This window comes from Hylaeus anthracinus, unplaced genomic scaffold (genome assembly GCF_026225885.1).
Source record: "Hylaeus anthracinus isolate JK02 unplaced genomic scaffold, UHH_iyHylAnth1.0_haploid 5, whole genome shotgun sequence".
NCBI lineage: Eukaryota > Metazoa > Arthropoda > Insecta > Hymenoptera > Colletidae > Hylaeus > Hylaeus anthracinus.
Window position 1 is genome coordinate 11,305,715 of NW_026535322.1, and position 12,192 is coordinate 11,317,906.

Sequence of the window (12,192 nt, forward strand, 5' to 3'; positions counted from 1 at the left end):
TTACAATTGATCTGTAATAGGCATGAAGACTGTATAAGGAGATCCAACTCCCTAAGAAAGTTACTAGAAAACTGTTATCAAAATCCCGAGATTTATATTTCATCCACTCGCGGCGCAAGTGATCATATATATATATTATGATGACATACCCATACGACATATATATGTAGCTGTGCGCACTAGCGCCGCGAGTGGACGAAATATAAAGCTCGGGATTTTGATAACAGTTTTCTAGTAACTTTCGTATGGCGTTGGATCTCCTTATACAGCAGAGATAGGCAAAACCCTGGCTTCGAATAAATCTGAAGCTTGCCGATGTGTTTGTCTCGTTTCTTTCTCTGGGAAATGTTCGAAAGAGGAAAAGAGACAAACATATCAGCAAACTTCAGATTTATTCGAATGCTAGGGTTTTGCCCATCACTGTTATACAGTCTTCATGCTGGTAACATTTGTTGCGACGTCAATTTGTAAATTTCGAACTGCTTTCCGTTGCACATTATCTAGAGACGCGTAGCGTCTCGGCGTCAAGTACATGAAAAATTATCCGTCACCGCGTATATATACCTGGCGTTGAAGCTACCACGTATCTTTTACAGAAGAGATGGTCCATTCCAAACTAACCTGAAACTTCTTTCATGAATATCTCAACACGCCTGCAATATTTTCTAAATTTAAAGGCATTTTTCTCATGTAAACTGCATATAAGCTTTCGAATAAAACCAAAATCAATAAAATCGGTCCACGTACAACTGAGATATCGTAATATCATGTCATGAATCTGTCAGAAACGGTATTTTTCATATGATTTTCCCGTCGTCAACCCTTAGCCAATAGAAGCTAAGCAAAACCCGAGTGTCGTTCGTCGACTCTCGGAATCATTCGGTTCGGCATGGCTCGTCGGCCATCGAGCGTCGGGAGTCGAAACGGATGTCATCATTCATAACCTGCCAAGTGTCAACAGTTTTTACACTATTGCATTATTAATTATCAATGATAACTCCTTGAGTCCTCTACTTTTTCATGTATTTGGCGTAATTTGTTTACTTTTTTATCGTTGAACCACGTTGAGCAGGCAGTGAGAGGCAGTTAGATGCTAATTTTGTGCGTTGAATTTTACACTTATTACACGAATTAAAATGTCATTTCCTCGGAAACTATGTAAAGATAAACGTCCTGTTGGAGATATTAATGAAAGACGAACTATTCGAGCGGAAAGGAAAAAAGAATTATGTAAAAATCAGAAGGATATAATATTTGCAAAAAACAGGAATGAATTAACTTCATCGGCATCACAGAACTTGGGTTCGTAAAACTGTGTATGTAAAATCTCTGTGAGTGCCTACTTACATTATTTGATTATGTTTACAGAAATAAAAACATCCGATCCAGTAAAAACATGTGCAAAAGGGCTCTTACAATCGAAAATTAAACACGAGGAACGTAAACGAATAGAACAAATGAAGAAAAGGCCTGCGTTTGTTGCTGGTCCAGTAAACCATAAGTTATATTCGCGAGTGAGCAAGGCGAAGATATTCCAAAAGTTGAAAAACCACCTATGTCTCCGAAAGGTGTTACAAAAGCCACCCTCAAAAGATTGGCATTGAAAGCTCAACAAGAAAGTAAAAAGAAAGAGAAGCATTCCTTTGCTCCAGCTAATTATAAATTTAAGGTTCCAGCAGGATTGGAGCAAGAGCTTTTATTTGAACGAGTTGACCCACATAGTATGGGACCCAGTGTAGCAAGTAAATTTGTGCTCCCATCTTCGAGATTAAGGACTTTAAGTGAAACTTATACAATAAATGTATCATCCAATGAAGATATAAATGACACAAATGAAGCTATCATATCTGATAAAGATAGTAATGAGAAAAAAAAAGAGAAGAATCATGAATCACTTAATAATAATATTACAGAACCAAGTAAACAATTTAATAATAGTATTCCAGTTGATAAAGAAACACAAACAAAAACGAGTTTAGCCGCAGCATTGCCTAGAATAAATAGTATCAACTTTGATCATCCTGAAGATATGTTTAATGTTAACGATTCTTCATGTAAAATCGACATGAAAGTAGAAGCTCTGACACCATTACAAGGAATGCAATTAAGTAATAATTCATATAGAAAAAAAAAAGAAAAAAGCAAATTCCTATAAACATTGGAGAGGAAACAGATAGGTCAAATGAAAATATTAGAGTTCTGAGAAATAGATGTATTACCGTAGTCGACACACACACACACACCCATGCCAAAAAATATACCTAGAAGGTCTCCAAGGTTATTGGAAAAAAATAAAAATCCTATATAAAAATAATATGAAAATGAACCTGTCTGAAAAAAGTCTTAAAGTTAAATTTTTTGGTAAGTACAACTGTTAATACCAAAATTGTTTTCTGATTCTTACAGTACAGAACGTAAAACATAGGAAATAGGGAGATTATTTTATTACTTGACGACTATACTTCAACGAATATATTTCTTTTTTTGCAGAGCAAGTTTAAAGTATTTATTTTATAATTAATAAACCAATCTATCCCGTGACTCCTTAGACGAAGTAGAGTAGGGTCTGGTAAAAAGGACAAGGAATACATGTCCGCAAAACGCCATAGAAAGGTAATAAGTTTTTACTTTGTATTCATTTATCTCAGACCTCATTCATAATCACAGACCTTTTTCAGTGTTCTATTTGATCATTCCATCTTACTTCCTTTTTTATATCTTTTTTTAAGGTCTCTGTACCTCCAGGAGCTGCAGAATTGTTTGCTGTCGCTAAGCCTGGGCACAGTTCTTCCGGCGGCGGTGTACGTGGTCTCAGTTCGCCGTGTTCTCCTTCATACTTACATTCAGCTTGAGCCTTGAGATCATTTAAACAATTGATCATATCAATATCGCGATCAATCGTTGCTTCGGCCGGTTTGATCGCGTAAACTTCAGCCTCTTCCGCGTTCTGTATTTTTTTCGCCTCGGCCGCTATATCGTCGCCAAGTAAATTCTGTCTGACGAAGTAATCGCGAATATTGTCTCGCACTTCCCTGGAAAACTTCTCAGGATTCGCCTCGACGTAACGATATACGTAGAGATCAGCCCCGCAAATTATAAAATAATGATTAAAAATATTGATTTTCGCGCCAATGAAGAAGTCGCGCGGAGTGTAATACTCGGGATTGTCTCTTCCAGTTTGCGGCTTAGGAACCAGCGTAGATTTCAGAAAGCACCCCTCGCGACGTCCCGAGTTACGTTTCTCGATTTCGTGCACCAGCATCGTGCCGTCGCTTAAACTATACTCTAAGATGAAGTCGCGATCCTTGTCCTCGGGATGCACCGCGTCCATTATCATCGAGTAGCGCAACTTCTTGGGGAAATTAACCAGCTGTCGTACGACGTCCTTTTTAGGTGGTTTGGGTATAACAGACAGACAACTGGCGTAGGTGTCTTCTGGCGTGCCAAATTTTATGTGGGGTGGAGGGACATATTTTGGCATCGGTTTCGATTTTTCTGTTGGCAAGGGGATTCTCTCTGGTTGCGTTATTCCCAGCATATCAGAGTAATACTTCCGCGTGAAAGAATCGCAATCGTGCAGGAGGAAACGTCGACTGAATATGAATATCGTCTCGCCTATCTGCAACAGGGTTTGAATAATAATCAATTACAATTTTTTAATTAAATAATTGATTTAAACAAATTTAATTCAATCAACTTAATTAATAAATATTTTGAATAAATGTAATTAAAAATTATTTAATTAAAATTGAATTAAGCAGAGTTAATCGAAAGTCGTTTAATTGACGATTGCTTTAAGCAGAATTAGTTCAAAGCCGTTTAATTGACGATTGATTTAAGCAGAATTAATTGAAAGCCATTTAATTGACAATTGATTTAAGCAGAATTAATTCAAGCTATTTAATTGACGATTTGTTTATATCTTCAATGTTAAAAGACATTTATATAAAATTCAATTAATTATATAAGTAACACATATAAATAAACATATATATAAACCAATTTCTAGTGACAAATGCAATATACTAAATACTATTAACCTCATCAAAATGAGTTGGTTGTATATATAATAATATATTTGTTAAGGTAATTCTATGAATAAATAATTTATAACGTAAATAAGAACAAATATGTATTCTTATTCTTATTCACGACAAAATACAACAAATATATACCATAGGTATAAGTTAAAGTAATATACTAAAAATTTAGCATTACCGGCATAATCTTTTCTGTACGAGCGCCGGATATATCTGGCATCCATCTAATAACCTTATATGTGTTACTTATACAATTAGTTAAATTTTATATAAATATCTTTTAACATTAAAGATATAAACAAATCGTCAATTAAATAGCTTGAATTAATTCTGCTTAAAGTAATCGTCAATTAAATGGCTTTGAATAAATTCTGCTTAAAGTAATCGTCAATTAAATATCTTTAAATATCTTCGATTAAATTCGCTCATATCAATCGTCAATTAAACGACTTTCGATTAATTCTGCTTAATTCAATTTTAATTAAATAATTTTTAATTACATTGTTTGTAATTAATTGTCAATTAAAGACGGAAATTAATTAGTCGCAACCCTGATCTGCAATGGTAGACGGAATTATAATAAATTAATAAAAATAATTCTACACGGTTGAAAATGTGTGTCCTCGCGTATAAAAGTTACATGTTTTGTATCGATTATTGCACACAGTTGAGTGTAAGTTTAACTAAAGTTGAACAGTGTATAAATTGCCACAAGACTCACCACGAAATCTTTTGGCGTATAGTATTCGACAACTTCTGAGTCGCTGCATTCCAAGTATATAGCTGGATAGGAGGACGGTAAATTTTTCCAGTCTTTCGGTACTTTCATTCGTTTTAATAACATCGACGCAGGATCTTTCCCGCAGTTAGGTTTCTGAATCGCGCGCACGGCTATCGTGTCGTCCGTTAGGAAATACATTATTTGATAAGTATCTTCGTTCCAAGTGGCGGTGAACGTTAACACCATTTTATCGTACTCCAAAAATCGACGCCTGGCGTCATCCGGGATCTGTGTGATGTGCGTCGGTGTCCTCATCTTAGACGCGCGAAGAAACGTGTAAGGATCGACCGGGGGTTCCTCCTTATCTCCCACATCTATGCCTTGACTGTTTAAAAACTCTCTGGTAAATAAATCGCAGTCGATAATATGATAAACCACGCCATGAATACCTGCAATTAATAATGCGTAATGGTAACGAATTGCAGAGCAAATTGGAAGAGAGAAATTTCATATATTCTCCTTTTAAATACAATTATTAACACTAAACCTAATGATGGATCTTAAATAAATTTTGTTCAATTGAATGCAGAAATATTTCACGTGATCCTAAATTTAATAATACATAAAGCATACATTATGTATATTATATATAAGAGTTGTAAACAAAAGTTTAAAAATTCATAGTAGGTTTAGTGTTAATTAAAGACTATTTTGTAAGGAGTAAACGATTAACAAGAGATACCGAAAATTGCAACGAATATATTCGTCAAACGTACATACGTCGATCCCAACGTTGAAGTCCTTCCAGTAAAATGTATCGCCTTTTACATTTTTCACAATTTTATCACGCTTGACGAGCTTTCCTTGCTGAAAGCCAGCATTGTCGACGGAGGGCTCTATCACGGTGAGGGTGTTGTCCTCCAAAAAGTATATTATGTTCACATGACGTATCCGAAAGTGTTCGTCCGGCGAGTTGAATACCCCTTGACGGAAAAATGCTTTGAAGCAAAGGCACTTTTGCGCGTATAACGCATAATGCGGAATAACTTGACGATACGGGTATTGTTTCGTCCGGCCATACGTTAAAGATGGATCGTATCTGATTTTGAATATTTTATATAATTAAATTTTAGCGAAACTGGTATCGAGTTCATTATTATTACTTACTCTACGATGGGTGTATCTTTTATGAATGCGGTAGATGCAGCATCTATTGGTCTTCCTCCGACACCAAAATCGCTATCGCGTACCACGCGATAACCGTTCAGAAAATGAAATTTTTGCAATAATCTAAAATCGCAGATCTTTTCAAAAAGAATTCATCGTTAGTTTCATTCGAATACGATATCGAAATAATGAATTTGTTTCTAATTTTAACTCACATTTTGATCCCGAAATGTGTAACCTGGTATAAGCGGCAGGTCTTCCATAATTGATTATTAAAGTATCGAATGAATTGTATACTTGGAAGACATTTCCGTGGAACGATATTTAAGTGGCTTGTCAAAGAAGCTGTTTGAATCCGTTTCTATAACAACGTCAGCGTGTATTGATGTAACAGTAATTTTATAATGTAATAGTACTTACTATCTTTTAAAAAACTGATTCGTTAATAATTGAATAATTGTATCGTTAACGGGTAAAGGATAACCAGACTGAATAATATTTTATTATTTATTTTTGAATAAATTATTGACAACGATTGACGACATTGGATGGTTTTCACTAGAATTTTTTAGTTGCCCTGACAGTGAAATCACAAACTAATTATTTCTTTAAAAACAGCCATACATCCTGCGGACAAGCAGCCAGCCACTGGTACAGTGATCAACCACGCGAACGCAATATTACGAAATAATTTCCATGAAACCCCTTCACCGCCACGCGAAGCCCACCCCACGCAGACGACTGATCCCACTTTGCAATGTGTTGTTGACACAGGTAAACCAGCCTTACTTGCCAACAAAACTGTCACTGCTGCTCCTACCTACAATCAGTATTTCATCTGTAACGTGATAAACTAACAAAAGAATGGCAGGACCTTCTCCCCCTCAGAATTGCATCGAGCTCTACATACAGGAATATCATTGAATAGAGGATCCTGCATGCAAAGTTGATGGACTTCTGAAGAGGACAAGTTCTTTTATATTCATTAAGCACACATACCTCTATAGTAAATCCAGTTGTTGGTGTAATGCGTGCTAAATCTTGTCCTAAAGTTTGTATAACTCTACGTCCCCATACCCAAAGACCAGTTGATATTCCTAGACCACCGTAAAGTAATATAAGCAATGGAGTTTCTGTTTCTTGTCTAGCCGATCCATCCGCGTACACAGCCCAAAGTGCAATTAGTGGTCCGATCGCATTACTAACATCGTTCCCGCCATGAGCGAAACTGCCAAATGCCGCTGTCAGTACTTGCAAAAAAGCGAATAGTTGAGACGTTTCCGGCGGCTCTTCGTTTTTCCTTTCAGTTTCGATTTGAACACCCTCAGTATCCGATCCTGCTGCTACTAAAAGAGGACTAGCGCTGCTATTACCACGTAATTTCGGCGCCGCTTCTTTTGTATTGCCATTGTTACTACTACTACTACTACTACTATTATGCGGAGCTTCTGAAATAACAGATAATGCTGTAGTTTCTTTTTTATCACAGGTACCGAACGTTGTTGTTGCTTTTTCGTTGCTACTCAGCGAAAGTAATATCCTCTTTCTTTGCCATGGCACGACAAATAAATAAACAATGACGGCTGAAAACAAACCGCAGCCCGATGCAGCAAGTAAACTACCCCACCATGGAACTTTATCCAGCATTAAGACTGAAAATAGATGCAAGAGGCATAGTATTAAGTTTAATTTAATGCAAAAGTATATTAAGGTAAAATTGTAAAATTTATTTACGTTTAGGTCCATCGTGTGCAACTGAAATAACATTGACAGCAACAGTGAGACCGTACGCTAACGGGAGAATATGAAGACCTTGTTCTAGGGGCTTGCTAGATTGCAGTACAGATTTTCTTAGAAGCCAAAATATAGCACCCGATACAATTCCGCTAAGCACAGGACTCGCAAACCAAGATGCTGCTATATTTGCAAGAGCTATCCATTTCACCTATAAAAACATTATATCGTAGAATGATACTTATTTATTTTTAAGCTTTGGAATGTTCAAAAGATAAAATGTTCCAGCTGTTGTCCCTGGTTCTCTTCGGATGTCTACATATCTAGATGACAATACAGAAGCTCATGATATAGATGAAGTGACATTGTAAAACTCAAAACTTACAGTAATTAAGACTCATTGGTGTTGTACATGTTGTATCAGTGGGTATTAGTAACGCATATGTTTTCTTGACAATTTTTGTTATGTACATATAATAATAATAACTGAATGTATGTATCTGTGATCATGCGCAGGAGGCTGAAACTGGGAATAACTAATATTAGTTTATTTAGAATAGGACCTAAGTTTATGAAAATAGAGAAGGGAGATGTTAGTTCCATTTTTTACGACAAAACACGAGTTTCTTCGGAAGTTATGTATGTATATTGTGTCATCTAGGAGTGTAGACATCAGAAGAAGACCATGAATAACGTCATGCGTTTCTTGATTATAAAGACATCATTTTAAAATGTTTTAAAGCTACTATTTTTTACGTATACTATGTTATTCTTAAGTTATTAAAATAATGATTTTACTAACCCCTGCAGTACCTTTACAGACAAGTGAAAAACCAACTGTAGCACCAACAATGGAATGTGTTCCAGAAATAGGTAACCGTAATGCTGTTGCTAGTAAAAGCCAAATACCAGATCCAGCTAAACTAGACAGCGCTCCTACCATTAGTTCTTTTTCATGGCCTTCGTACAATGTCACGTCTAATATGCCTTTCCTCATTGTGTCAGAGACCTAAAACGATCATTGATTAATATATTTTGAATAACACATAAAGAAACAATCAAATGAATTAATTTTTAAGATACCTTATAGCCGATGAGTACAGCCCCAGCAATTTCGAATACAGTTGCTAAAATACAAGCTTGAAATATTGTAAGTACTCCAGCACCAACGCTTGTTCCAAAGCTATTGGCGACATCGTTAGCTCCGATTCCAAATGCCAGAACAAAGGCCACTAAGAACCCAACTACTACTATCCATACTAAGTTTTCATCGTATGGTACACTCATCTTTATTTATTTAATACTTATTCCTTTTGAGCTGTTGGTATGTATCTTTCTTTCAAGCATTTGTCAAAGTATCGATGTTATCAAACGTCTTCTTGCCATATTGTTTGAAAGTAATACATAGAGGACACATATCTAGGAAGAGCTTCTGGTTCAATCCGATATACATTTATGTGTAAATACTAATACATCAGAATATATTTCTTTGTTTACACTTAAATTCATATACGCGTGTACGTTTGTATATATATGTAATTTATATCTTCATTTTACTTCTAATACAAACAATTTTGTAACTTTGTACATGTAGCAGAGGTAGTATTTTGGCGCAGCACCCGATACATTTAGCATTATGTTTTTCTCTGATGTTAACATACAGTTACTAAATGCTTACTAGCATCCAACAGAGTTACTGTGTACACACGTTTTTTAATATATTACTTTGCGTTAAGCGTAAAGTATGATGTTCGATTTTACAATAACTCGTTATCAGCGTTTTCCATGTTTGGAAACACGCTGATCGCTGTTTTTCCGGCATCTGTAATTAATCAAACTTATTTTAAAATACTATGCGCACGTCTTCGAAGTTTTGGTCGATGCATTAGAAACTAAAATCTCTTGAAAGCAATGCAATTACTTCGTTTAACAATTACCTTCGCACGCACATCGTAATCGTCTTTAGAACGAGGGATACTTGAACACCCACCAACGAAATTTAATTATTAGACTGAACCGTTTTGCCAATTTTCTTACGCACGATTTCGAAGGGGGTGGTCTTACCCTCTCTCTTTTCACGTAACTGACACTTCCTATTTTGATTAAAATTCACGTTCCTGATAAAATCGACTTTCGAACAATTATTTTATTTGCTTTTTCGCGTATACGATACGTTGTAAAAAAAACGAGACCCGTTGCGAAGGAGCAAGTTGTACGAAACACGATGACAATTTATTATGAAAGACTACATGAACTACTTTCACGAGCTAGGCGTAAAGTAATAATAATAAATAACTAGAACAAGCAAAGCTTTCAAGCATGTTACATAAAATTTGTACATGAAATATTCCTTAAAATTACAATCTCTTATTACCACTTTTTGCATCATTTTTCACACAATCCTCCGTGTGGTTCACGTTTTAAAATTCCTCTTATAAGAATCTCGTGAAAGGTAGTCATTGTACGACTCGATGACACGAGAAATTAATCGAACGATCGCCAAGAGGAGAAAACGAGGAAGATGACGATGTAGTTTTTCACTCACAAAACTCAAATTAGTTGGCGTAAATCTTTGGTAACCGGGGATGCCGCTCAGATCCGCGTGGGGGTGAGATATTGATCCGCCATTTGCCCGCGAAACTGTCTTATACGTATAATACAAAAGTGGTTTACCGCAGCATAAATCTGACGTGTTTTATTCGCGAATCGATAAACAATCAATCGACAACCTTTGCGTTTCGCTATCCACGCGAATTTCTCTTTAATATCATCGCGTTTTCGTCGGAATGTATTACGCATCAACCGTGGGTCGGATACTCGTGGGGGAATGATGAATAAGTAATTGCATAAAGGGTGTTAAATGAGCTACGAATTGATGCGAACATAATTACCAATAATCACATGGCTGCTTCTACATATATCGTTAAACAAAAGGTCATCCAGACGAATCTTCATTAGCATCGAGCCTTCAACCGCGACTCTCAATTATTACTCTCAAGTACATCGCTTCAGCAACTTGATTTAGAAAACTTTAATCTTTGCCAATCAATTTATGTAATTCATGATGACACATACTTGTTATTAAATAATAATTTAGATAAATAGTTGAAAAAAGTATACAGGAAGTCTTCGAGTTATGCGTATTCGTACTTGGTTATTTAGATTTCTTTTGTTCAATTTTTTTTCTATAAAAACTTTTGTACCACAGATTGTATATAAACCCTAGTCAAAGCAGAGTTGCATTTGTTTCGTAATTCAGTATCTATGCAATTTACATTAAAAGCTTTGGAATGAATTAACTGTGTTCATAGAAAATTCATAGTAATTTGAACAATAAGTATGATTTATTCAATTTATATATTACATATACCAACCAATATTTTTAGGTTACAAACTAGAGATGCTATAAAGTAGTTATACTTTACTCTGCATTCCATTTTTCTCTTTCTGCCTTTTCTTGTAATACTTCCTCCAAATATGGATGAAGGTATAGCACATCCTATTTAATTACAGAAATTAGTAATAGCGCATTATTAGTAATACAAAAGTACCAATAACTAATGAAATTACATCTTCCAATTTGGTCCACTGTTCCTTTGGTAAGACTCTCCTTCCAGAATCTACCTGCATGGCTCTGATGATCCGGAAATTACGTTCGTCTAACAGGTGTTTGGGTAATCGTCTTAGTGCCTCATCCACCTCGGGGGTTATATAAAGAATATCATCTCGCATTAAACCTAAATTAATACAAAACTAACAATAATAATAATTCTAAATTTATAAAACATGAGAAACTAAAATTACAGAATATACTAGAAAAATACAAAGAGTCGTACAATTTAAACTTAATATTTATTAAATTTGTCTTATATACTACTTTGTTGCTATAATATTATATCAATTATTTACCATACTGATTAAATCCAGACATCGAGTAGATCCATTTCTGCAAAGCAGTTGCTGCAAAGTAGATAATATAATTATATAAGAATAAAATTATTCGGGTGCCTCTTAACTCTAAACATTTATTAACGAAACATTCACTTACGATTCAAACGTCTTATTGCCAATGACATATTGTAACTCCCCTTTATTTAACGCTAATTTATTTAAAATTCGGTTTCGAACTGTTCCATCAGTTCGATTACAGTAACTTTTTCTAACCTTGATCGAATAAGCTATAGCTACCAGAGTCAATACGCGAACTTATAAATCCCTAGCAGATTCTTACATATAGTAAACAAAATGGAACTATATTAATTAATCCGTAATTATTTATTTATAATCTGTAACATAAATCAGTATCGAGTGTAAAAATTTATTTATTATTACAACGAGGCATTTGCACGTTGATAGTGGCGTATACAGGGTGTCCCAAAAAATGTTGTAACACCTTGAAAAGGGTGGTTCGGGAGGTGATTTGAAACAACTTTTTCCTTAGCGAAAATGTTGTTGGAGGCATCGTTAAAGAGATATTAACAAAAAGATCCGACCAATCAGAGCGCGAGTATTCCGGTGGAGCGTAGGCTA

General features: G+C 35.3%; 3 protein-coding genes and 2 long non-coding RNA genes across 14 annotated transcripts; 2 read left to right on the forward strand and 3 right to left on the reverse strand.

Moving 5' to 3' along the window:
* The first annotated feature begins 429 nt into the window (after window positions 1-429).
* LOC128896035 (uncharacterized) lies at window positions 430-2,862 on the forward strand. Its single transcript, XR_008461903.1, has 4 exons — window positions 430-1,302; window positions 1,369-2,361; window positions 2,491-2,613; window positions 2,730-2,862. It is a non-coding gene; the product is annotated as an uncharacterized LOC128896035 (long non-coding RNA).
* On the reverse strand, window positions 2,492-6,288 carry LOC128896012 (EF-hand domain-containing protein 1-like). Its single transcript, XM_054159123.1, has 5 exons — window positions 6,144-6,288; window positions 5,929-6,065; window positions 5,538-5,860; window positions 4,762-5,210; window positions 2,492-3,619 (listed from the first exon to the last, which is right to left on the reverse strand). The coding sequence occupies exons 1-5, from the start codon at window positions 6,189-6,191 to the stop codon at window positions 2,675-2,677; spliced, it is 1,902 nt and encodes a 633-aa protein (XP_054015098.1). The 5' UTR covers window positions 6,192-6,288; the 3' UTR covers window positions 2,492-2,674.
* Window positions 3,478-7,555, forward strand: LOC128896036 (uncharacterized). 8 transcript variants are annotated; one of them, XR_008461904.1, is made up of 6 exons: window positions 3,478-3,629; window positions 4,584-4,713; window positions 4,784-4,838; window positions 4,907-5,164; window positions 6,547-6,702; window positions 7,418-7,555. It is a non-coding gene; the product is annotated as an uncharacterized LOC128896036 (long non-coding RNA). The 8 variants fall into 8 exon arrangements; XR_008461906.1 differs by having other exon boundaries at window positions 4,911-5,164; XR_008461905.1 differs by having other exon boundaries at window positions 3,481-3,629; window positions 4,986-5,164.
* On the reverse strand, window positions 6,422-10,642 carry LOC128896019 (sodium-dependent phosphate transporter 1-B). 3 transcript variants are annotated; one of them, XM_054159139.1, is made up of 7 exons: window positions 10,037-10,642; window positions 8,746-9,484; window positions 8,465-8,671; window positions 7,663-7,873; window positions 7,422-7,580; window positions 6,928-7,274; window positions 6,422-6,748 (listed from the first exon to the last, which is right to left on the reverse strand). In XM_054159139.1, exons 2-7 carry the CDS (start codon window positions 8,947-8,949, stop codon window positions 6,518-6,520), a joined length of 1,359 nt encoding a protein of 452 aa, XP_054015114.1. In that variant the 5' UTR covers window positions 8,950-9,484; window positions 10,037-10,642; the 3' UTR covers window positions 6,422-6,517. The 3 variants fall into 3 exon arrangements, with proteins under 3 accessions (XP_054015114.1, XP_054015112.1, XP_054015113.1); XM_054159137.1 differs by having other exon boundaries at window positions 6,928-7,580; window positions 10,037-10,637; XM_054159138.1 differs by lacking the exon at window positions 10,037-10,642 and adding an exon at window positions 9,600-9,910 and having other exon boundaries at window positions 6,928-7,580.
* A 342-nt stretch (window positions 10,643-10,984) lies between these two features.
* On the reverse strand, window positions 10,985-11,856 carry LOC128896034 (cytochrome b-c1 complex subunit 7-like). The gene is made up of 4 exons (XM_054159172.1): window positions 11,711-11,856; window positions 11,572-11,622; window positions 11,233-11,399; window positions 10,985-11,161 (listed from the first exon to the last, which is right to left on the reverse strand). The coding sequence occupies exons 1-4, from the start codon at window positions 11,736-11,738 to the stop codon at window positions 11,084-11,086; spliced, it is 324 nt and encodes a 107-aa protein (XP_054015147.1). The 5' UTR covers window positions 11,739-11,856; the 3' UTR covers window positions 10,985-11,083.
* Window positions 11,857-12,192: the final 336 nt, after the last annotated feature.